General features: G+C 37.1%; 3 protein-coding genes and 1 long non-coding RNA gene across 10 annotated transcripts; 2 read left to right on the plus strand and 2 right to left on the minus strand.

Moving 5' to 3' along the window:
- Positions 1 to 3,393: 3,393 nt before the first annotated feature.
- LOC130590550 (uncharacterized) lies at positions 3,394 to 5,282 on the plus strand. Its single transcript, XM_057393054.1, has 2 exons — positions 3,394 to 3,843; positions 5,229 to 5,282. Exons 1-2 carry the CDS (start codon positions 3,394 to 3,396, stop codon positions 5,280 to 5,282), a joined length of 504 nt encoding a protein of 167 aa, XP_057249037.1.
- Positions 5,283 to 5,655: 373 nt separating this feature from the next.
- On the plus strand, positions 5,656 to 9,366 carry LOC104904499 (ribulose bisphosphate carboxylase/oxygenase activase, chloroplastic). Of its 2 annotated transcripts, none has more exons than XM_010692766.3 (7): positions 5,656 to 5,825; positions 7,220 to 7,536; positions 7,647 to 7,752; positions 7,834 to 7,919; positions 8,010 to 8,482; positions 8,630 to 8,911; positions 9,037 to 9,366. In XM_010692766.3, exons 1-7 carry the CDS (start codon positions 5,781 to 5,783, stop codon positions 9,150 to 9,152), a joined length of 1,425 nt encoding a protein of 474 aa, XP_010691068.1. In that variant the 5' UTR covers positions 5,656 to 5,780; the 3' UTR covers positions 9,153 to 9,366. The 2 variants fall into 2 exon arrangements, with proteins under 2 accessions (XP_010691068.1, XP_010691076.1); XM_010692774.4 differs by having other exon boundaries at positions 5,657 to 5,825; positions 8,630 to 8,932; positions 9,037 to 9,144.
- On the minus strand, positions 8,644 to 18,937 carry LOC104904488 (probable splicing factor 3A subunit 1). 6 transcript variants are annotated; one of them, XM_057392818.1, is made up of 6 exons: positions 18,790 to 18,937; positions 15,784 to 18,035; positions 12,810 to 13,345; positions 12,629 to 12,687; positions 12,371 to 12,435; positions 8,644 to 12,282 (listed from the first exon to the last, which is right to left on the minus strand). In XM_057392818.1, the coding sequence occupies exons 2-3, from the start codon at positions 17,932 to 17,934 to the stop codon at positions 13,079 to 13,081; spliced, it is 2,418 nt and encodes an 805-aa protein (XP_057248801.1). In that variant the 5' UTR covers positions 17,935 to 18,035; positions 18,790 to 18,937; the 3' UTR covers positions 8,644 to 12,282; positions 12,371 to 12,435; positions 12,629 to 12,687; positions 12,810 to 13,078. The 6 variants fall into 6 exon arrangements, with proteins under 6 accessions (XP_057248801.1, XP_057248800.1, XP_010691054.2 ...); XM_057392817.1 differs by having other exon boundaries at positions 12,554 to 12,687; XM_010692752.4 differs by having other exon boundaries at positions 12,371 to 12,687.
- A 1,164-nt stretch (positions 18,938 to 20,101) lies between these two features.
- Positions 20,102 to 21,231, minus strand: LOC125495052 (uncharacterized). Its single transcript, XR_008968354.1, has 3 exons — positions 20,956 to 21,231; positions 20,561 to 20,622; positions 20,102 to 20,472 (listed from the first exon to the last, which is right to left on the minus strand). It is a non-coding gene; the product is annotated as an uncharacterized LOC125495052 (long non-coding RNA).
- Between the last annotated feature and the right edge of the window lie 4,296 nt (positions 21,232 to 25,527).

Consider the following 25,527-nt stretch of genomic DNA (forward strand, 5'->3'; position numbering starts at 1 on the left):
CTAAAAATCTCTCAGCTAACTCTATAGTCTATGTATGGCTTATTATATATTATATAATATATATATTATATTATTATATATATATATATATATATATATATATATCTTTTGTCGGTAATAAACATAACTACAACAGATTTCTATGCAACAGTAGTTATTTAATCCTAAATTTTGGGTTTCACGAGAAATGAACAAATGGGGTGTTCAAAGGCTTTTTCGAGGCAACACAAATGTGCCAAGCACCCGCGCAATGTTATAAGTCGCATCGGCTTTCCTAGGAATATTTTGGGAGAAAATATGACCAGACCCAGAGAAGTCTAAAAATGTCCCCAAAACAGCCAAAATTGAATATTATAATACACGCTTTCGGACTTTTCCGGGGCCCGAACTCTGAACCCCACAAGATGCCTCCTAGAAACATGGGAGGTCATTGGAAAGGAGTCATGTGTCTTGGAACGAATATGTGGATGTTGTTACGTTCATTTTGAGGCAATTTTGGGTTTCACGAGAAATGAACAAATGGGGTGTTTAGAGGCTTTTCGAGGCAACACAAATGGTGCCAAGCACCCGGGCAACTCTATAAGTCACGTTGACACTCCTAGGAACGTCTCAGGAGAAAATATGACCAGATCCAGAAATGTCCAAAAATGTCCGAAAAACAGTCAAAATTGAAGGTTATGATACATGCTTTCGGAATTTCTCGGGGTCCGAGCTCCGAATGCCGCGGGATGCCTCCTAGGTTCATGGGAGGTCATTAGAAAGGAGTTTTTTTGGCATGGAACGAATATATGGATGCATTTACGTTCATTTCGAGACAATTTTAGGTTTCACGAGAAATGAACAAATGGGTGTTTAGAGGCTTTTCGAGGCAACACAAATGGTGCCAAGCACCCGGACAACGCTACAAGTCATGTCGGCCTTCCTAGAAACGTTTCGGGAGTAAATATGACCAGGCCCGAAAAAGTCCAAAAATGTCCCAAAAACAGCCAAAATTGAAGGTTATAATACACGCTTTCGGACTTTCTCGGGGACCGAGCTCCGAACACCACGGGATGCCTCTTATGCACATTATAGGTCGTTGGAAAGGAGTCATGTGGCTTGGAACGAATATAGTGATGCAGTTTACGTTCATTTCGAGGCAATTTGGGTTTTACGAGAAATGAACAAATGGTGTTTTAGAGGCTTTTCGAGGGAATGCAAATTGTGGCAAGGACCCGCACAACGTTACAATTCATGTAGGCTCTCCTAGGAATATTTCGGGAGAAAATATGAATAGCCCCGTAGAAGTCCAAAAATGTCCCAAAAACAGCCAAAATTAAAGGGTATAAATACATGCTTTTGGACTTTCTCTTGGCCCGAGCTACGAACGTCACGGGATGCCTCCTAGGGCCATGAGAAGTCATTGGAAAGGAGTCGTGTGGCTTGGAATGAATATGTGGATGCCTTTACGTTCATTTCGAGATAATTTTGGGTTTGACGAGAAATGAATAAATGGGGTGTTCACGGGCTTTTTGAAGCAATGCAAATGGTGCTAAGCACCTGCGCAACGTTGCAAGTCACGTCGGCACTCATAGGAAATGTTTCGAGAGAAAATATGATCAGTCCCGGGGAAGTCCGAAAAACAGTCAAAATTGAAGGTTATAATACATGCTTTTGGACTTTCTCGGGGCCCGAGCTCCGAACGCCACGGGATGCCTCATAGGTTCATGGGTGGTCATTGGAAAGGAGTTATGTGGCTTGGAACGAATATATGGATGCGTTTACGCTCATTTCGAGACAATTTTAAGTCTCGCGAGAAATGAACAAATAGGGTGTTTAGAGGTTTTTCAGGGCAAGACAAACGGTGCCAAGCACCCACGCAACGTTACTAGTCAGGTCGGCCTTCCTAGGAACGTTTCGGGAGAAAATATGACCAGACCCGGAGAAATCCAAAATTGTCGCAAAAAATACACGCTTTCGGACTTTCCCAAAGCCTGAGCTCCGAACGCCACGGGATGCCTACTAGGGCCATGGGAGGTCATTAGAAAGGAGTCATGTGGCTTGGAACGAATATATGGATGCCTTTACGTTTATTTCGAGGCAATTCTGGATTTCATGAGAAATGAACATATGGGGTGTGCAGAGGCTTTTCGAGGCAATGCAAATGGTGCCAAGCACAGGCGCAAAGTTACAAGTCACGTCGGCACTCCTAGGAATATTTCGGGATAAAATATGATCAGGCCCGAAGAAGTCCAAAAGTGTTGCAAAAACAACCAAAATTGAACGTTATAATACACGCTTTTGGATTTTATCGGAGTCCGAGCGCCGAACGCCACGGGATTCCTCCAAGGGACATGAGAGGTCATTGGAAAGGAGTCATGTGGTTTGGAACGAATATGCGGATGCTTTTACGTTTATTGCAAGGTAATTTTGGGTTTCACGAGAAATGAACAATTGTGGGTGTTCAGAGGCTTTTCTAGGCAACACAAATGGTGCCAAGCACCCGCGCAACGCGTTGGCTATCTTAGGAACGTTTCGGGAGAAAATGTGACCAGCCCCGTAGAAATCCAAAAATGTCCCAAAAATAGCCAAAATTAAAGGTTATAATACATGCTTTCGGACTATCACAGGATGCCTCCTAGCGACATGGAAGGTCAATGGAAAGGAGCCATGTGGCTTGGAACGAATATGTAGATGTCTTTACATTTATTTCGAGGCAATATGTGGATGCCTTTATTATATTTGTATATTTGAATGGAAATGAAAAAAATGCATATCAAGTTCGGAAATACGATATCAATCTGGGACAATACCCGAGTTCAAATACTAGTTGATTTTAGAAAGTTGATCAACATATTGGATTAGAGGATCAGAACTTGAAAAGAACTTGAGAGGACATATAGGACTCGATGACAAAAGGCTTACATAATGTGACAAGCTTCAGTTGCATTATTTTGAACAAGAGATAAGGATTAAGAGGGTGAAAAAGAGAGGCAGAGAAAGAAAACTACAAGGTTGGTTGTGTTCTAGTATAAAGAAAAATAAAAAAGCAAAACTATCCTCGAACCTCTGACATTCAAGTATTTATATTAGTTACTTGTTCTGTATTTTTTTAGTTTGCTCACTTTGAAACTTAATATTATTTGCAATTAGAGATGATCTTCTAAATTATAATTTACGTATAAAAAATACGAGTTTGTCTTGTAAGAGACCGCCTACTTTTAAATTAAAATTAGGCAATAGTAAGCCCAATATTAAAAAGAGAATTACTCAATAGTGACTAGGATAATCTCTTTCGGTGACTAGTTTAATCCATTTAGTGACTAGGTCTAATTTTATATTAAAACTAGACCGTCTCTTTTAATATATTTTTTAAAAGATATTGTCATGTGGGGTTTTGTTTAATTTGTTTTAATGAAGTACTTTATTGATATTAAATTGAACACAGATGCATGTTTGGCTGATGAAGGTTGGGTGGGACTTGGGGTGATAGCTCGCGACTCGGAAGGTAAGGTGTGCTTTGCGGCAACTAGACGTGTGCGTGCCTACTGGCCTCCTGAGGTAGCTGAATGTAAGGCTATTTATATGGCATCCCGATTGGCCAAAGCTCATGGGTATGGCGATGTGATTTTCGAGTCCGACTCTCTTGTAGCTACGAAAAGATTGACAAAAGCAGCAATTTTCTTCTCAGATTTGGATGCTATACTTGGGGACATTCTTTCTATGTGTAATGCTTTTTCTTCTGTTTCTTTTTCTCATGTTAGAAGGGATGGGAATTCTGTTGCCCATAACCTCGCTAGAGTAGTGCCGTTTGGTGTTGAGCAATGTTGGGAACGTCATTGCCCTAGTATTGTAATGCCTTATGTACTTATGGACACATTGTCCCTTTGATTAATGCACTTCTCTTTCCCCTCAAAAAAAAAAAAAAGTACTTTATTGATATTCAATCGTTATAATTTTCTTTAATATGTAATGAGATATACTGAGGGTCAGAATTGTATTGACAATCGCGCACAACTAAAATAGACGAACTAAAAAAATACAGAAGTTGTACTACATCGTTGTTACCAAGCCATTAATGCGATTAATCAATCACTATAGTAATTCTTAAACTAACTTAAAATACTACACATTGAAATAATTTTCATATAAGAACATAATAAAATAATTTCACGAATTAAATTTGTGCTTATAAAACAAGTATTACTTTTCAACACTTCTATACTTCATTAATATAGAGTGTCCATCAATTAACTAGGATAGACCATGAAATTTTGAAAAGAACATGCATTATGCATATACGCCTCAAAGACAAAAGGCTTACATAATATGACAAAGCTCACTTGCATTATGTTGAAAAGGGGATAAGGATTAAGGGGGTGAGAAAGAGTGACATAGATTGATAACTCAATAGATAGAATTTATGGTGAAAAATTTCTTTCCATAAACTAACATACAAAAAAAAAAGCGAAAATGAAATAAACTAAAGCTTTCATATTGATAATACGTTTAGCAAAATTTGTGGTAAACAAACTAAAGAAGAAAAAACTAGCTAATTTAGAGAAGGCCACTAAGTTAAGTTCGCCTAAGCCCACCCAACGTAGTCTTGGACCTGAATCATTCCAAATCTTAACTTGGGTTTTGTTTTGTAAGAGACCGCCTACTTTTAAATTAAAATTAGACAATGATAAACCCAATATTAAAAAGAGAATTAGCCCAATAGAACTTGAAACAGCCTAATCCTAATTCCTAATAGACGGATTGGAAGAATTTTTAATCCACCAAATAACCCTAATTCAATTCGATTAAGTTGAATTCTACTACTTTTTTTAAACCAACACCACCTAGACAAACCTGATTACCTACGGACCTTGGTCTGTAAGATTGTAATCCGACTCGCAATCTAACCCACCCGTATTACTTGGTTGTTATTTGGTATACATGATAATTTAAGGTCCCATTCTTCTAAAGTAAGAGAACCTGATCTGAAATTAACTAACCTTAATTGACCGAAACTGAATTGCATAGATTAACTAAACTTAACTGAAAATAAATCCAAAAGAGCATGGTTTAATTTCCGTGGGAAGTTTCATTTCCTAGGAAATTATTTCCCTTTTGTAATTCCTAAAAAATTGACTACTGTGTTTCGTTCAAAAAAATTGTAATTCCCATGAATTGTGGAAATTTGAATGAACAAGGAAGGTTAAGTGAATAATTTTCCACCTTATGTGAGAATTTCAATTTCTCAGAAATTCTCATTACCGCCATTTTCTCCATTTCATGTCAATCAAACAACTACCTAATTTTAAAAATCAAGTAAATTTCTATTACCTACCTAATTTACCTATTATATGAAGTATTTGCAAACCAAATCCATTATCCATCATCCCCCATCCCTCATAGGCTCATACACACACCCCACTACCTCTAAGCCAACCCAAAAAAGAAGCTACCAGTGAGTGTCCAAATAGTAACAAAAATTTAAGTGGAGAGGAAAGAAGATGAAATTCCAACCTCAAAGGGACCAATATTTAGGCTTCTAGTAGTGAACAAACCTGCTTTCGCCACGTGGCACAAGAGTAATCTTGATTCTGTGGCAGTTATAGATTGGAAAGCCAATCCTCAAAAAAATTTATGGTGCACACAACAGGATTACTTGCTATAAGTCTTACCTTCCCACACTCTCATACATCCTCAAGAATTATCAAACTCTAAAAAAATTAAGCACACTTTGCTCTCTCTTTTACTCTCTTAATTCTTCAAGCCATCCTTCCCATCGGAATCTCAGCCGTTGGATTGAAATGGCTACTGCTGTCTCAACCGTTGGAGCCGCCACTAGAGCACCTGTAAGTCTCGCTTCTCAATTCAATTTTTTCTCTAAGTCGTCTGTTGTGCTATTTGAACATCACTATCGAGTATCGATACCTTAGTGTAGGTCCGAGATAATCTTTTGTTTACGGTTTTTAAGTTTGTTATACATGACATGATCAAATTCAGTTAGTACATGGGCTCTTTTTCATGATTAAATTAAAGTTGTACACTCTGCATTCTATGGTAGATAATAAGGAGTGGAAAATTAGGCTCTTTTCAAGCTTCTACGTTAGCATTTTACAGCATAGTTCCCTGATTTCTGTTACACTTAATAGTTTTTAGACGTATCTTATAATCCAGCATAGCAAAAAGAGTGGTATAGATGATAAAGAGACTAAACAATAGTTCATTAAATAAACTGATTGAATTGCTTTAGAAATGTACAAAATGATCCAACTATGAATAATGTTCACAAAAATAGATTTGATGGTTATGGGTTACGAATTTTAGGCACGTAAATCACGGCATAGAATAAAGAAGAGCTTTCCTAAGTTGTTGATTTATTCATTTATTGGAGTTGAGATGCCTAAGATACCAACTCTAACAACATCAAAACATTCATATTTTAGTAATTCTTTTACATTTCCTGAATTCAATTTTTTTTTCGAAGGATCCATTTAAGTCAATTTGTTCAAAATTGAATTTCTTTTACCCCAGCTTTCAAAATAAACATGCTTAGTATAGCTAATTTTAAGTTTACTATATTTCCTCGTTCTCTTTTAGTTGGAACAATTGGACTTTAGAACTATTCACGTGCTCTAGTTCAGCCTTCTTTGATAATTTATACAAAAAAAAGAAAATCTTACGTGGGATCTGGTTTGTTGGATTTGTGTCAATGCATACTTTCAAGAAATGAACTTTTTTATAATTTTACCTATTGATATTTAAAGATAATTGTCAATATGTTTAATTGATAAATGACAAGCTTGAAAGTTAAATTGTTGCAAGTTGCAACTAACAGAAGTAGAACGAGCCTTTTCATAAACTATCATCTATTATATACTTTCTATGTTTCACAGTAAGTGAAACATAGAGAAAGTGGAGAGTTACCAAGAAATCTAAAGAGAAAGTTGGAACCACAATAAAATAAAGTGATGGAAAGAAAGAGTTGTGGTCTCCTCTTGCTTTTTGGTGGCATATTTGTAATAAGAGTGAGTGAACTTTTTTTACCATTTGAAACTTGGTTTCACTTATTGTGACTATTCCAAATAAGGAAAGTGTTTCACTCATCGTGAAATGGAGGAAGTATGTGTTTGATGCCTGATGGTACATAGACAATAAAACAATTTACTTTTGACTGTAACCAATTTGAGTAACAATTGGGAGTAACATACTAACATAGATATGTATGTGTGTAATATACAAACAGTTGAGTGGATCAAATGCTGGGGCATCAGTGCCAACCTCAGCTTTCTTGGGGAGCAGCTTGAAGAAGCATACAAGTGTGAGATTCCCAAGTGCCTCCTCCAAGGCTTCTTCAATGACCGTTAAGGCCGCGGATTACAGCGAGGAGAAGCAGACCAAGAAGGACAAATGGGCTGGTTTGGCTGAAGACATCTCCGATGATCAACTTGACATTCGTCGCGGTAAGGGTATGGTTGACACCCTCTTCCAAGCTCCCATGGATGCTGGTACCCATGTTCCAGTCCAGAGTACCTTTGAGTATGAAAGTCAAGGTCTTAGAAAGTAAGACTCCTACTACTTTACTATGTAGTACAAGTACTAAAGTAAACTACTTCGTGTAAATGTTGTTCTTTTAACTAACTTATAAATTGGTAATGTATATGTTAATGTAGGTACAACATTGACAACATGTTGGGTAATTTCTACATTGCCCCAGCTTTCATGGACAAGCTTGTTGTTCATGTCACTAAGAACTACTTGAACTTGCCTAACATCAAGGTATATATCTAAGTTAATTGCTTAATTTTTTGGTATAAAAGTTGTTTGTTTAAGCTAATTTTTGATGGATTTTATGCTTAGGTTCCCCTTATCTTGGGTATCTGGGGAGGCAAAGGTCAAGGTAAATCCTTCCAATGTGAACTTGTGTTCGCGAAAATGGGAATCAAGTGAGTTAATTCTCTTTACCAAAACTACATTGGTTAATGGTTATATAGATGTTACTTATTATAATGACTAATGTGTTTGGTAATTAACAGCCCCATCATGATGAGTGCTGGAGAATTGGAAAGTGGAAATGCAGGAGAGCCTGCAAAGTTGATCAGGCAAAGGTACCGTGAGGCAGCAGACATCATTGCCAAGGGTAAGATGTGCGCTCTATTCATCAACGATCTCGACGCTGGTGCTGGACGTATGGGAGGCACAACTCAATACACTGTCAACAACCAGATGGTTAACGCCACCCTCATGAACATTGCTGACAACCCAACCAATGTCCAGCTCCCTGGTATGTACAACAAGCAGGACAATGCTCGTGTACCCATCATCGTTACTGGTAACGACTTCTCTACCTTGTATGCTCCTCTCATTCGTGATGGTCGTATGGAGAAATTCTACTGGGCACCCACTCGTGAGGACCGTATTGGTGTTTGCACTGGTATCTTCAGGACTGACAATGTCCCTGTGGAGCATGTTGTCAAAATTGTTGACTCTTTCCCTGGCCAATCCATTGGTATGTCCAATTGTCCATGATGTTATTACGCAATTCTGGCTCTGATACCATGTTAAAATTCGAACTAATAACTAACCGTTAACGAAATGATCCCCTTGAATTGGTCTTTATGTCATTAACAATTGTGTTGTTGGTTGAATTTTGTAGACTTTTTCGGTGCCTTGAGAGCTCGTGTATATGATGACGAAGTAAGGAAGTGGGTTTCAAGCGTAGGAATAGACGCCATTGGGAAGAAGCTTGTGAACTCAAAGGACGGACCACCCGTGTTCGAGCAACCCAAAATGACCTTGGAGAAGTTGCTTGAGTATGGAAACATGCTTGTGCAAGAACAAGAGAATGTTAAGAGAGTACAACTTGCTGACAAGTACTTGAACGAGGCTGCTCTTGGAGATGCTAACAAAGATTCCATTGACAGCGGAGCTTTCTTCGGTTAAGTGTCCTAACTTGGAGGTTGGCAACTCATAGTAGTTTTAGGCTAACATAACAAAAATGTTTGTTGCATAAAAGTAGATTTCTAAGAAAATGTTGCTGTTTTTTGTGTGTGGATTTTACAGGACAAGCAGCTCAACAAGGAAATATACCAATTCCTGAAGGTTGTACTGATCCAAATGCAAAAAACTTTGACCCAACTGCAAGGAGTGATGATGGGAGCTGCTTGTACACTTTCTAGGCCTTTTTTCCTTTGTCAAATGAGTTGAGGAAAGAGGACCAAATTAATTTTTTAGTTTGCCTCTATGAATTGGAAGGATTATTGTTCCACTCTTGTATACTTCTTTTCTATTTAAATTTTTTGTCAGTTGGTGAGTTGTTTTCCTGTAATTTTGTGTAAGAATTCACCTTCGTTTTCGTTGTGGAATTGATAATTTTATTTCCTTTTCTCGTAATTATCTATGTTATTTTAGTCCATCTTGGCGAAATATATGAGTTCTTTTTTTTGCTTCTATTATTATCATCGTTAGGCGAAATTCTTAAATATTCACATCATACACAAGTTAAATATAGACCAATCGATAGTTGATTTGATATTCAAATGATGATTATTAAATTGTACATTATGCATTACATTGTTGCACTATATTAGCGATACAACTATGTCACAATCCTTGAATCATTTTCCTAACATGAGTGTGTATAGATAAATATACAGTAGTGACCTAGATTAAAATGGCGTTCAACTGTTCATGATCACCTCTCACCTGGTAACTGGCCACCTACTTCGAGAAGATCAACAAGAAGCTCAACAAACTCTTGAAACAGCAGAAGCTAACTTGAAGAAAGAGGAAGAAAAAAGACAAGTAATTGAAGCAATCTAGCTCTCAGACGAGATAGGACACATATAAAAGCTAGCAATACGATTCCTCTTAACCAATCAATGCGTTCAAATAAAAAGTTATGCAACCAAAGCTACTTAAAAAATAATCTATGAAATGGCTAATAACTAGTAAGTACTTCCTCCGTTTCTTTTTACTTGCAACGGTTTGACTTTTACACTATTCACCAACTCTATTTAGTTTATGTTTGTTGATCTATAGTTAAGGAAAAACATATTCATGTGGGATCTTGTTAGATTCGTCTAAATGTATATTTTCCGAATATATACTTTTTATAATTTTGATTTATTGGTAATTAAACTTATTGATGGTTGAAATTATGTATTGACAATCGTGAAAGTCAAACTGTTGCAAGTAAAAAGAAACAGAGAAAGTACTTCATATAAGTTTGTTAAGCTTAATAAAGAAAACAAGCACACATAACTCAACGTAATGGGCAAGTGCGCGCTCGAACCACAAAGATTTTTCACTTGCTAGTCCGGCCACCAAAGATACCACTACACATCTCTTCAACACCTTTGTTCATCAATATTCAAGGCACAAATAGCAATATAACATTCAGCCTGCCCAATCAGAACTATAGACATTCAGCATGCTCAGTCTTAGTACATAAGCAAATTTCCTTTGTTGATTAAAACAAACTTGATTGATATTTTTTAGTTGCAGCATTTGTTTTTTCATACTCGTCGAGAAGTTTCTTTGAACGTTAATGTTTCTAAATACGGTCTCTAAATGCGTATAAGTAAAAATTATAAAACTTTAATATTTGAAATTCTCGCATTAAGTCGAATCTAATAAAACCTCACTTGACTATGTTTTTTTCTTATATAATAATGAAAAGATAACTTAACAAAATTAGTTGATGAATACAAGACGGGAAAAGTATCTATCAAAGTAGATATTACAAGAAAAAAGGGGACATGTATAGATATTCTTGTTTCGAGAGAAGTACATAAGCTCAATGAGAGACCACCATTAGCTTCTCATACATAAGCTTATCTTTGTATACAAAGAGAGTTTTATTGCATTGCAAGCATACTAGGCCATCCTATACAATTTAGAAGCTCTGTACTAAACTTAATTACAAGGATTGAAACTTTTTTGATGAATAAGAAGAGACGACAAAGTCAACGATGGGGTTTTATTTGGAGAATAGGAAGAGACGAACCAAAACACCAAATAAAAATAAACCACTTCGAATTTGCATCCAACGTCACACACGATAAATTAGAAAGGAACTTGTAATTAAATTTAGTTCTTTTTTCTTTAGACAAACAACTAATAGAATTAAGCCCTAATATTTTGAAAATCCTATAGAATTGTTCACCTTGTACATGACCTAATTTCCTTAATGAAACAAATCTCTTCAATTTTTACGAGTCAAACAAATCATCATTTCCCAATTTTCTTCCAGATCTTTCAAAGTTGAAGAGAATTGTTTCTCAAAGAATAAAGGTAGATAATTTTCACCACAAATTTTTCCTCCATTTCATCACTCCCATACTTTGTTATCCAAACAAAGGAAAACATACCCCTTCCTTTTCCTTCTCTTCCTTTCACTCCTAATTCCTCAACACAAACAAGTTGTTAATCTTTTCAAACTCAATTAAGGTCATCAGCTGACGGATTTAAACTCAAGATAAAAATTGTTTGAACTAGGGCTCCGTTTGGTAGGACGTAAAATATTTTCAGTGTAAATGATTTTCATGGAAAACAATTTACAATGGAAAACACAATTCCAAAATTAGTTTTCCGTTGTTTGGTTCGATATAAAAAAAAAATGATGAAAGGAAATGAAAATGAAAGGGAAAGTAAAGAGGTAGTGAGAGGAGTGTACAAGTGAGAGAAGGAAAATAGTTTTCCCTTCATTTTGAAAGGAAAATGATTTTCCATCCTTGGGAGAGTAATTTTACCCCGAGGGAGAGTAATTTTACCCCAAGGGAAAATGATTTTACACTCTTTTGCCAACCAAACAATGTAAAACTGAAAATAGAAGAAAACAATTTTCCGAAAAAACGTTTTACGCCCTACCAAACGGAGCCTAGAATGCAGAAAATTGGGGAAATGCTGGGTCTCACATATTCAAACCCATTACGGCAACTATGCCCTAAAAACAAAATCACAAAAAGAAAACATCAGTTGGAGAACTAAAAATTATCACCATATTGTCAGCACTCAGCAGTAAGCTCAACAGTTTTCACATATCATCTTACACTTATGGTAGAGAAGAATAGGTGAAAATAATTCCAGGCAACATATTGAAAGTCAGCACATAAATAGGTGAAAATAATCGTGAAAACTACCAGTTCTTTCCTTTTTTGTCTGATCGAGGCAACTCCGGTATAAATCTCATCTTGTGCTACCAAAAAAACTTAGAGAAGATGAAAAAACTAGGGAGGGAGTATTGATCATAGTTAGATCAACCTTCATAGTCCATGAAGAAGGAATCATTAAACCATCCCATATTTGCTGCAAAAGAAAGCTGTATTTCAGGGCTTGCCAAACAAATTATATCTACATAAATTAGGCAATAATGCTATATAACCCTTTTTCCTACCTGTCTGTGGAATCAGGACAGGAGCCCAGTCACTTCAGATGCCAATCTGCAGACCCTTTAATCCACTGTTCAAAGTTATTGATAAGACAAAATCAAAAACAAACTCTTATCTCAACACTTCATTCACTTGGGTAATCAAGAGAGCTAAGAAAAGCTCAAAAGGCATGCACAAAATCACCATACAACTGCTAATCAAGAGCCCCGCACCAAGCAATATTTTTAACTTGACAACGGGGCACACACAGCAAAACAGCGCACCATAGATCAGCCAACAAAGGAGAAGGAACCTTGCCCAAGTGAGTAAACAGTCATCTTCCCTTCAAGATGTATCCAATCGCCAAAAGAAAAAAGCACTCCAAGAAATTATTAGCATTACTAGTAGAATAGAAAAATATGATAAGCAGGAACCGACTAAAACAGCAGTGGACAACAGAATTACATTACTGATGGCTACTACACTCGAAGAAAAGTAAAGTGTCAGAATCATGACATTACTTGAGGGCACAAGTGGATCAGCTGCAAAGGCAAATAGAATCAGATTAGTGACAATAAATTTCAAGTTGCAAGATTGAACTTAAGATACATGATCACAACAATATCCAGGAAATCACTTCAAAAGAGAGTAATCATGGACAGAACAGAAATATATGGAGAGTTTTTAGAAAGTATTCCAACAAGGGCCTTTCATCGGGTGCTCAAGTAAATTGCTCATCTCTTTCTGCCACCACGCTCCCTCAACGAAAGTGTTAAGGTCTCGCCATCTCCAATATTGTAATAAGCAAGTTTGAGATTGTCCTTCAGAAAACCAGCCTTTCCACTTAATTTCTGTTTGTTTGCCGGAAGTTGAATTTCCCCGGATACCTTTTCTTTCAAACTACCAACAGTTTCATTCAAGGACATGGTGATCTCCAAAACTTGTCCCTTGAGGTTTCCTTCATCAATATTTGGAACAGATATGTTGATCCTAACAGGTCCCTGCAGAAAAAAACATTTAAAGATAACAGTTAGCTCCATTTGACAAAGGAATCGATAATACTTCAGTTAGAGAGACTCAAAATATGAGGCAGATTCAATTCATATATATAGCGTAATAAATCAAATCTCTCAGCGACGATGCTTTGTTTCTTATTTGATGTAAGGCGGGCAACTAGTCTATGCCTTTCCAATGAACAGTCACTCAGCATAATTGGAGTAAGATCAAATACATTTAACCAAACAACCATTCACATCTGAGAGCCTTAGCAATTATAAATGCTTGACAGACAAACAATGAGTCTATATGAACAGAAATCAAGATATATATATGCCCATCAAAATGCGCCACAAGAATAAAACAGAAAAAACAAAATAAATGTTTCACACACAATAGAAAGAGCAGTGCAACATCATATACATAACACTATATAAAGAGATCCATGCACTAAATAAGGACTTATAACCCCCCCTCGATAATAATCAGTAATATCAATGATTCAACTTCTTTTGGGCCTCAGTATACCTTATTTGCAAAAGGATCCGCCACACGTAAGAACTAGCAATTCACACATTCCTTTAATCCTTTCCCGTCCATCCAAATCAAAGGGAAAACTTAAAGCTCAATTCTCATACTTCGACGTACTCCATGGAGGTAGATACTTAGTGGTTGTTTGGTATACAGAAAATTATGTAGGCAATAGAAATTCTCATGATTTTCTGATTCGGATAGTTGTTTGGTTGACAGGGGAGCAATGAAAATAAAAATTCCTTTGTAAATTACAATTCCCACAAAATGTGGGAATTTATTCAACCCCCCCCCCCCCCCTTCATCGAGAATTCCTACATCAATTGCAAATTCCTTGATGTCAACCAAACATATTAAGGCTATTTCCTAGGAATTATATAAGGGAAATATCTTCCAAGGAAAATGAATTTCCATGTATACCAAACAGATAACCCCTTCTGCATTAGGTGTGTGTTGGGGGGGGGGGGGGGGGGTTATGTAGTTTCACCATCCTTTTCCAAACAAAAAAGGAGGCAAGTTTAGCATCCTTTCTCTTGATTCACTTGACAGAGATGGCCAGCCGAAAGTAATTCTAGAAAATCGTAGAAACTAAAATTAATGCTTTAACAAATATAGCACAGCATTTTACTACACTAACAGCATAGCATGATATGTGAGTATTAGATGTCTTTATAACGTCATATAATATAAAAGATAGTTCGTGTACTGAGAGAATATGTACAATATGTTCTGTGACTGGGGCATACTTATATTAAAAAAAAATCAACAAGTATTAGTGTATTACTACATAAGTCATTAGTTTAGAGAGTACAAGACTACAGTCTTTTTTACAGGTAGAACTTCTTCTAATCGAATTTATCAAGACCAATAATTCATGATTTTGCTAACCGTTACGAACATAAGTTCTAAAAATTATCTATAAATAGGAAAACAAAAAAAATTAATAATATTTCCAACTTCAATGACAATGAATAGGGAAACAAAAAATGAAAAGGACAAGCAAAAGGAAAGGGGGGGGGGGGAGAAAAGAAATCCGCGTGTACAAAGATTTGACCCCTGGATCCATAAGAATCACCCACCACTTAGGCAAAATAAAGAATCTGCTCTAATGCTGCAGATTCCTCTTTTAAATCAAAATATTTTTTGGGAGCCATCCCAGTAAATCAGAAGAGTGGCGAGCTGAGCCGGAGAGGGGGGAGGGGGAATTTTACTAGAATGCACCCCTCAGCTACGAAAAAGGACAAGGTTGATGTAGGCCTCAACTTCTTTGCCATCATGCTCAAAAGGAAAAGTAAATGGTACAACTCTGATAATATCAAGCCTTAAGCTTCAACTAGCAGAATGAAAATATTCACGCTATGCAGTATGTATTTGGACAAACAGTTAAAGCTACCTTAAAGATTATCTTTGCAAGAGAAGTATTGGGGGACTCACTGTACATAACTAACTAACAAGCTCCCATATAATGTACTTCCTCCGTTCTGATTTACTTGCAACAAGGGGGAGGCAGAGAGAGAGAAAGGTGACCCATGCGACAAGGAGAGATGGAGAAAGGTGACCCATGTAACGAGGAGAGAGAAAGACATAAAGGAAATCCAAAAAGGTAGTGTTGCAAGTAAATTGAAACAACCCAGAATGATAAGTGTTGCAAAGTAAATAAGAACTACAAGTCAAAGCTTCAATGACGCCGCAGGCCCGCAAAGCCTTGCTACTGTGCTAGTATGAGAAAGAACCAGCTCCTACAGACTGCATAGTACTACCACAAAAACTTTAGACGACATGCGACAGCATGGTGATTTTGCAGACTTGTGTACATCGTGAGAAATGCACTTTGACAGTTTGACGGTAGCAACTTTAACAAAAACAAAGAAAGCAAAAGAGATATAATGTGGCCGAAAATCAGACACCATACCGGATGTTGGGCAAGGAACTGCTCTTCTGGAATCAGTGCAGAGTCATCATACTTCTGTCTCTTGGGCTCTGGTTCATCTGGAAGCGGAGGGGGAGCTTCATCTGGTGGTGGTGGTGGAGGTGGCATTCCTTGAGGCATAGGCAGCTGTGGAACAGGAGGCATACCATGTGGTGGACCAGCTGTGAAGGGACGGTGACCGCTAAGTGGTGTAAATTGAGATCCAGGTGGCACTGGCATACCGGGTTGGGTCATGGACACAGGTAAAGGCATTGGTGGTCGATTCATCATCATATGCTGCTGCCCAGGAGGCATTTGCATAGGAGGAGGTGGCGGAGGAACCATTTGATTTACATGGACCATAGGACGAGGTGGAGGTGGAGGTGGAGCCATAAGTCCGCCAGAGGTTGGAGCTGAATACTGAATATTGCTAGTTGGTACACGAGGCATATTCACAGCTAGCCCAGCAGGGGGAGGGAGTGGACGAATCATGGGAACAACTGGTCTTGGAGGAGGAGGAGCAGCTGGACCAGGGAAAGGCCTTCCATCATTGTTGCCGTCAATTTGATCTTCCCCACCCATACCCTGAGACATAGCCTGGTTTGCCGTGCGACCAATGCTACCTGTATGACCATCCCATATGACTTGCTTAGGCTGCTCATCTTTTTTCTTCTCTATCTCAGCTTTGACGGCATTAGATACTTCTTCCTCCGTGGTACCGAAGATATCAGGACGAGTACGTGCAAGTCCTACAATGTTTCTGGAAATTTCATCATCATGAGCAAGGGTTGTCTCCCGAATCTTGGCAAACATCCTCTCTTTCTGCTCCTTGTACTTTGGATCAATCAGAGAGATCCTCATGTGCTCTGACATCTCACTTATAGGTATTAATTCACCAGTAATTGGAGAAACAGTGAACTTTGTCGGGTCTCTTTCAGCAGGAATTCTCTCTTCAGGTCGTTTCCAATTTTTGACGATTCTCATTGGAGGATCATCTTCATCCATAGGAGCCTTGACTTCATCCTTCTTTTCCTCCCCATTCGTCTCTAGGCTGGCACCCATCATACCCTCCTGAAGAAGCTGCATCTCTTCTTCATCCATTTCCATTTCTACCTCCTTTCCAGGCTCAACAATCTCCTCTTCATCCTTGGTTGAGATCTTACTCCTCCTTATGACCTCTTCAAGAGTCATTGGCATAGGCAGTGACTCGTCTTCGTCATCTGCAAAGTCGATTGATTCAACCACTACAAAATCATGCCAATCAATCATAGCCATCTGGATCCTCTCCTGCTCAATTTCATCTTCAGCTTTCTGCCTTGCTTGCTCCTGCGACTTCTCCCATTCAAGTCGATGCAAACACCGCTCAAGGACTGTAGTACGGTCGGCGACACTCTTCCTTAGCTTTTCCGTCAATCCCTTTGGAGGCATCAGAACTTTAGAATAAGCATCAGCAAGAGCAGTGAAAAACATAAACATACTATGTGTAGGCTTCAAAAAATGGAACTGGGGGTTGTTCATCTCCCGACTAGTAAGCCCCGTCAAAAAGGACTTCCCATTTCGAGCAACAAACTGTGCAGTAAGCTTAATAATATCTAACTCCTCCCCTGTAATCCCCTCCGGCAGCCTTACAGTATATTGTTCAGCCTCAGGAGGCTCCAGGACCTTCCGAACAGGTCTAAATTGCGCAGAAGGGTCAGGCTTCTCTGCTGCAGCGGCAAGATCATCAGCAGAGACAGCATCAGACTCTGAGGCCACTAGATCTCCTGCCTGAGAAGGCGGCTGTTGTGTTGAGGATTGATTCTGCGCCCGAAACTCAGACAATCGATGTTGATAATAAGCATGGTAAGGGTCCGAAGCAGTAAGAAAGTTAAATTTCACATTTCCTGCATTATTAGCAATAATTCTCTTCTCAAACTCAGGCCCATTTTTGGCCACAAACTGCGCGGTCTTATCAACGATGTTTCTGATATCTGGAGGAGGGTGAATAATTCCAATGGTTCTTGTATGTGTTGCCACTGAAGTTGGTTTGCTAGCTTGATTTTGATCTTCTTCTTTATTCTCGTCATCAGAAGGCAACTGAGCTGGTGGTCTTGGGCCAAGATCCCCATCTTCCGGTGGGGCTGGAAGCGGCAATATTGACATTGTGCCCAACATTTTGCAACCCCACTGTCTCTCAGCACCCAATAACCAAAAAATTCAACTAATGTAATAAAGAGTAAAATCTCATGAGCATTAGAGACCAACTAACTAAAAGCCTGCATCAACAAAAACACATAGATTCAGCATTGGTCAAGAAACTATATGATACAAAAAAATCGAGGAACTTAGTAAAATTCATAATTTCGATAATACTCACTCCATTGCATTATAATTGTATCATTACCTAAATTGGTAATGTTTTCTCTCTATATCTGTCCTATCACATAATTCCCTCTTTCAATCACTAAATTAGATTACAATAAGGTAGTTAGAAATAGTTAAATTATCAAAGAAGTTGATGGTAACTCTAGGGTTAGGTTAGGGTTTTAACTCTTTTGTAATCGACGCAGCGAAGCTAAACCCTTCAATTAGGGTTTCCGCAAACAGGCCCGTCCCTGAGCCAGGGCAAGAGGGGCGGCCGCCCTGGGCCCGGGGATGACAGGTCATTCATTACTGATTTCCAGCCACAACACTTGAAAAATTAATCTCATGAAATTAAACAAGAACAAGTGAACACAAATGTGCGCATCTACAAATTGTAACATAAATTTTCTTATCATTTACTTCCATGAAACAAAGATGATATAAGAAGTTAAACCAGAAACTCGAGTCATAAGTTTATAACATGTAAATTATCACTAAAAACATGAGATAGCATGTATGAGAAAGAAAAAATAAGTTGAATTCATGAAACAAATAGCATAAAACCAATCGCATGAATAATCACATGAAGTAGATCTCAAAAATCGCAATTCCACACCAAAATCCGCAACAAAACTAGTACATTCATCTAAGGAACAAAACAAGAACCTGGAACGAGCTTCTGCAATTCGAGCTTTGCGTATGACATATGAGAGGTTCCAGATTCCAGAGGTTCTAAAGGAATTCAATTTGCTTATGAGTTGGGCACCGGCACCGTGGAGAAATGATAAACATCTAATTGCTAGATGTTTATAAACATCTAGCAGGGGTAAAATTGTCAATATACATGAAAAAAAGTTATCAGTCAAACAAAAAAGTAATCTCGAAAATTGGGCACTGTCAGAAAATTTCGATGCTAATATATGATGTTCATGCTACTACAACTTGTGTTCGTGTAACTATAACTAGTGTTTATGCAACTAAAAATAGTGTTTATGTATAAACAGATAGTGTTCGTATTTTTTTAATTGGACACTGTCAGAAGATTCCGATGCTAATATACAGTGTTCATGCTACTAGAACTAGTGTTCGTGTAACTATAACTAGTGTTTATGCAACTCACACTAGTGTTTGTGTATAAACAGATAGTGTTCGTATTTTTTTTTTTACATATTTAAATAAGAGATAGAGAAGAGTAAAATAAAAATATGATGAAATTATATCAAGATGGATGTCTATTTGTAGAGAATAAAAATATGAATATTGGTATTTTTTTATTTTTTTCTAAAATATATTTTTTGAGATATACAAGTTTAAAAAATTGGAAAAAGTAATTTGTTTGGATAAACAATATAGTGACATGTGTACCACTCACATGTTGCCACATTAATGTTAGATGTTTGGCAAACATCTAGCAATTAGATGTTTATCATTTCTCGGCACCGTGAGCGTTTTTGGAGTGTTATATACTTCCTCCGTTCTTTTATAGATGCTACATTTCCCTTAAATGGAAATGTCATAATAGATACTACATACCATAAATGTATTCCTTTTCACCATAAAAATCTTAAAATACTATTAAAAAGTTGGTGGTCCCCCACCTTCTCTTTTAAAATACTCATACTTTTTCCTTAACAAATGTTTTTTATTCAAAAAGTGGTGGTCCCCTACTTTCTCTCTCTACCTTTCTTAAAAACCCCCCACTTTGTCTATGTAGCAAGAATAAAAACACGGAGGAAGTAGGCTATATATTATATACCTATGTAAGTTTAAGACTATATGCGAGTAAGGAACAGAAAAGGTAAAGTACTAAATATCGTTAGAGGTGTTCATCGGGCCGGGTTCGGGCCGGGTCGGGCCGAAGTGAACCGGGCCGGGCCGGGCCGGGCTATGGTCAAAACAACATCGGGCCGGGCCGGGCTTAAGCCCACGAGACCCGGCCCGGCCCGGCCCATTATTTTGTAATTTTTTTTGTGTGACATGACATGAAACAAGCAATTTTACTAATACAACCACTGAACTTTGAAGCTATTGGAACAGGAGCTACACAACTACGAAGTTAAACCTGATCCAACAGCTCAAACAATTTGCAGAATATGATCAAAAAGTAAGCATTCATCCCTAATGCTTGCACACAATTTCCTTACATAATTTCAAATAGATTACCAAAATTACTGGCACTGTGCAGTAGTTCAGATCCTTGGCAACTACATAAAACATAGCAAACGGAAATGTTTGTCGTGCAACGAAATAAAAATTAACAAAAATTTCAAAACAAAAATTTTCCAGTCTGATCCTTCTCTCAAAACCTACTCGACTTCACTTTTCTTCTTCTTGGTCTTCTTTGCTGGCCTGCAGTACAGTAATTCAAAAACATTAATAAACTGGCAAAGATGTTAGTTTACAGAAGGCAATTAGACAAATTAAGATTAGAGTCTACGTTGGCTTTGGAGCTACTGCTGGTTCGGCTACTTTCTCAACAGGGGCTTTCTCCATAGGGCCCTGCATTAAGCATGATTAGAAATTAGCTAATAAAATTTACTTTGCCAAAAAACTGGAAAAACAAATCAGCTCCAGCTGCACGTTCCAAGAGTTTCAACAAAGTTTTTTTTAACCCTAACGACTCAGTCTATCTCACACACCCATAACACCTTAGACCATTTCCATCGGGCTTCATCTCCACTCGATTTCTCGTTCTCTATCAAAAATCAGAGAATTATTTTGTGGACTTCAAACATATTGGAAGCATAGTATAAATCAGATATTTCTACATTCACACAAAAAAAAAGTTATTGAAGACTAGAGAAATTTATTCAAGACTTAAGAGAAATTTACCTAATGGAAAAGGCTAGTATCATCATCCTCATCATCCTCTTCTTCATTTAAATCCTCGTCACAAGAATATGGGTCAGACTCCAAGTCTACAGAAATACCATGCTCATCACGGCGCCAATCTTGGACACACACTAGTGCTTGCACAGTCTTTGGCTTCAATGAACTCCTAGTAGGAGATATAATTTTCCCTCCAAGGCTAAAAGCCGATTCAGAAGCTACTGTACTAACCGGAATTGTTAGTAGATCTCTTGCCATTTTTGAAAGCTCCGGAAATCGAATTGCTTTTGATGCCAAAATTCCAATACATCCAATTCCGAGTTCATGTCAAGTGCCTCATCCTCCAAATATACATCAAGTTGTGACTTTCCAATTTGCGTACTAATACTTCTTGGATTGTAGCTATTGTAATCCTCAAAATAGTTTTGGCCTAACCCACTACTAGGAGGAGAAGGAGCAACAATAGGAGAAATAGATGATTGCAATTTATATTCGTTATACAAAGTTTTCAAAGTAGTTAAGATTTCTCCTACTTGTATCATACCATCCTCTTCACCAAACAACTTTACCAAACAATATTCCACAAACTTTATTTTAAATCTAGGGTCAAGAACGGCCGCACAAGATAGGATCACATTATACTCGGACCAATACTTGTCAAACTTCACTAACATAGGTTCCACTGCACTAGATAGAAAAATATGTGGGCCTTTTGCCGTCTCAATCAAGCAACGGTGAGCCATCCACGCCCCCTTGAAGTACAAATTGGAGGTCGGGGAATTAACAGCCGAAAACATACAAGTGACATCATAGAAAATATTTAAGAACCGGTGAAAAACAAACAAGTTTTCCCATTCCGACTCTCGAGGCACATAAAACTTGAAATTAGAGCTCACCAACCCCAAATGAATAAACACATCCTTGTAATAGAGTATGTTATCAAGCATCTTAAAAGTGGAATTCCAACGAACTTTCATATCCAAATTAAGTTTCCTCTTAACATCCAAATCAAAGTTCTTTTGAGCAGTGTCATAAAATTCTTTACTTCTCGATGAAGATCTTGTGACCATTTTCACTAAGTTCCTAATGTTGTCTAAGATGCTTGCAATAACATCCAAACCAGATTGAACAATCAAATTAATAATGTGTGCACAACATCTAATATGCAGAAAAGATCCATCACTAAACAACAATCCCCTTAAGAAAAGACGAGTTTTCAAATGACTAATCATTGTATCATTATAAGTAGCATTATCCACTGTCACACTTAACACTTTGTGCTCTATTTTCCATTGAATTAAAAACATGAAAATCTCCTCAGAAATGCTTTGTCCATCATAGGGGGGTGAAAGGCCTCTAAACCTAAGAATCAACTTGTGTAATTTCCAATTACAATCAACAAAGTGAGCCGTAATGCAAATATAATGTTGCCAAGTATGTGATGATCTCCAATTGTCAGTAGTAAAACAAATTCGGCCAGGAGCATTCACTAACATATTTTTTACTTTCTCCCTATCACAGTAATATAATGAAAAAAGATCTCTAGTGATGGTAGCTCGACTACATGTCTTAAAATGAGGGGTTGCTTTAGACATCATCCGTCGGAAACCTTTTTCTTCAACTGTTGAAAAAGGATGAGCCCCTTCCACAATATAGAGTAAAATTTCTTTTCTTAGCTCATTCATATCAAACACAAATTCACCCTCTTCTCTACTAGTACCCCCTCCCCAAGTGCAAGTCCAAGAGGTCTTAACGAACAACTTTCCAATAGATGACGCTTTAAATGAGATGTTCCACTATTAGGGCCAGCAGCTAAGCCAAGTTTGCAATGAATACAAGTAGCTATTCTCTCACCTTTTTCATTCATCCCTTCAACTAACTCAAGCCACACCTTCGATGTCTTCTTCCTCTTGGGTGCCGGACCGGAATACTCGCTATATCCATCCTCTGTTGGCCTTGACAATGGTTCACTGTCCATATCGATCTACAAATCCATAAAACATGAGTTAGTGCATACTATAACAAATACCACCAGGAGAGTAAGATTTAGTAGCATTTCTTAGAATCGAGACTTACAGCAAGTATAACAAATTAAAGCTACAAATATTACCTATAGCACATTATTAAGTCGAAATTGCATATCAAATATAACTGTCTAGTGCAACAAATAAAACATAACAGATACCATATTCACATCAACAACACAAATCATAACATCTGGCACCCAATGATTTATTATTCACATTACATTCTACAATTTAAAATCATAATAATCTAACACCAGATAAATCATCTAATCCCAGAAAATTGTTTGATTGCGATTCGGAGTGTGCTCAAATGCTGTTAATGAATTTTTTTTTTCCTACCATTTAAGCTTCATTAAAGCTCACTTGTCCAAGAATCAACAAAATGATTTCCTACCACATGTTTACTGTTTATTGAGCTGTAGCAGAAATTGCTGACTATAACATAATTTGGAGGAATTAGCTTTTATTGAGCTGTAGCAGAAATTGCTGCTACTATACATAATTTCGATCCAATACTAAAATCAACTCACGGAAAAACAAAATGAAATGAACATTTTCACAAACGATGAAAAATATAGTGAGCAGCAGATCTAAGATAGTGAAGTAAAACCCAGTAAAAAAAGCAAGTCAAAATAAAATAGACATAATTACACAAAAAAAACATAAGATTATCCCCTTAAAAAAACTCAAATTATAAACAAGAAATGAGATGTACGTACCTTTGATGGCGAAAAACAGAAATTCAGCTTTTCTGAATCATTTTAATCTTCATAAGAAACAGAAATTCGTATTTAGGGTTAGACTTACCTAAAATTGAGGAACGAAAAAAAAAATCAGAGAAAAGAAGAGGAGAGAGAATTTTAGGGTTTATGATTTGGGGAAAAATTGGGGAAAATAAAAGGGACAAAAATCGAAATTGAAAGAGGGATTTAGGGTTTTAGGAGAGAGAAAATGAAAGAAATGAAATAGACGTGAGTTATTAGGAGAAAGAAATAGAAAGTGGAATTGAAAAATAAAAAAAAATGGGTACCCATTCTAAACCCTTTAAAGCCCATTTAAAATCCTTAAAAGCCCTTACCCAGCCCTACTAATAAATAACCCATCTGAAACCCATTCAAAAACTAAAAAAAACAACCCTAACCCTTTTATTGATGGGCTGGGCTCGGGCTGCCATTGGGCACCCGGCCTAGTGAACACCTCTAAATATCGTATAAAAACAATGTATTTAGGACGTTAGTAAAAAATTTAGGGCGTTAAATAGCAAAACTCATTTTTTTTATGCATAACATCCGAAAATGTAACATAAATTGACGAGTTTATCTCTATTATATAAGCAAAGTGATGAGCTACAGTGTCGTCTTGTAAAATTATTGTTCTACCGTTTACTTATTAAAAAATGCTAACTATAAAATATTCAATTCTTTCTTGATCTATATTTATGTGTAATAACTAATAAGGAAACTTAAGATTGTTTAATTTATAATAAGATATAATGTACACATAAAATATTTTCCAAAATAATATGCTTAAAAGAAATATTTATGATTGAAAATGAAACTAATCTAACTAAAGCAATTTCAAACAATTAAAAAGTAATAACTTATACATTAACATAAATTTATGCATATGAGACTAGTAATAGCGTATTGTACATCGATGATCTATTAGAATTCTAAATATTATCATATAAATAGGATTATTATTCCTAGCCTGTTCTCTCCATCTTATTTTCAATTCAGTTACAATCAGTTGGATTCATGCTCCGTTTTGGTAGTGTGTAAAATATTTTCCATGAAAATTAGTTTTCCTTTTCCTCTCATTTTCCGTTGTTTGCTATGCTAAGGGGTGTAATTCCTGTAGGTGGTTATCTAATCCTTGAGGTTTTTTTGAAGAATTGTGAAGGAAAACCCATTGTGACGGGCTCCATGAGTAGGTTTGTTACTGAGTTTGGTGAATCTGACGGGGCGTTTTGGTATGAGGGATTGGGAGTTTGGGGATTAGAGGATGGGATTGGGAATGGGAGTTAGAAGGTGGGAATTCATTAAATATATCCCAATCCCTTGTTTGGTATGTTAGTGGGATTATGTTGGGAATATTATTATCCGATGTTTGGTATGAGGTACTTAAGTAGGGAATATATTGCTAAATTACAAATTTACCCATTTTAATGAAGGATAGTAAAATAAGAGCAAACAATATTGGTGAAGTATATTTTAATGAAGGGTAAATTCATCTTTTAACATAACTAGAAATAATCCCCCTCCTTAATACCTGCCCCCTCCCATGTCTTATTTTGGTGGGATAAGAGGGGTTTAATCCCATTCCCCTTCACATGGGAATTTAGATATCCCTCAAACAAACATGGGATATCTACCCATGGGGATATAATATCCCATTCCCACCCCGTAATCCCCCTAAACAAACACCCCCTGAGGGTATTATAGAAGGACATCCCAATGATTCCCATTTGCTCCAGGTGAAGGTCAAATGGTTAGAGTAAAAAAGAGAGGCAATATAAATCAGATTGATGCATAAAAGGATAATTTTG

The sequence above is a fragment of the Beta vulgaris genome, chromosome 2 (assembly GCF_026745355.1).
Source record: "Beta vulgaris subsp. vulgaris cultivar EL10 chromosome 2, EL10.2, whole genome shotgun sequence".
NCBI lineage: Eukaryota > Viridiplantae > Streptophyta > Magnoliopsida > Caryophyllales > Amaranthaceae > Beta > Beta vulgaris.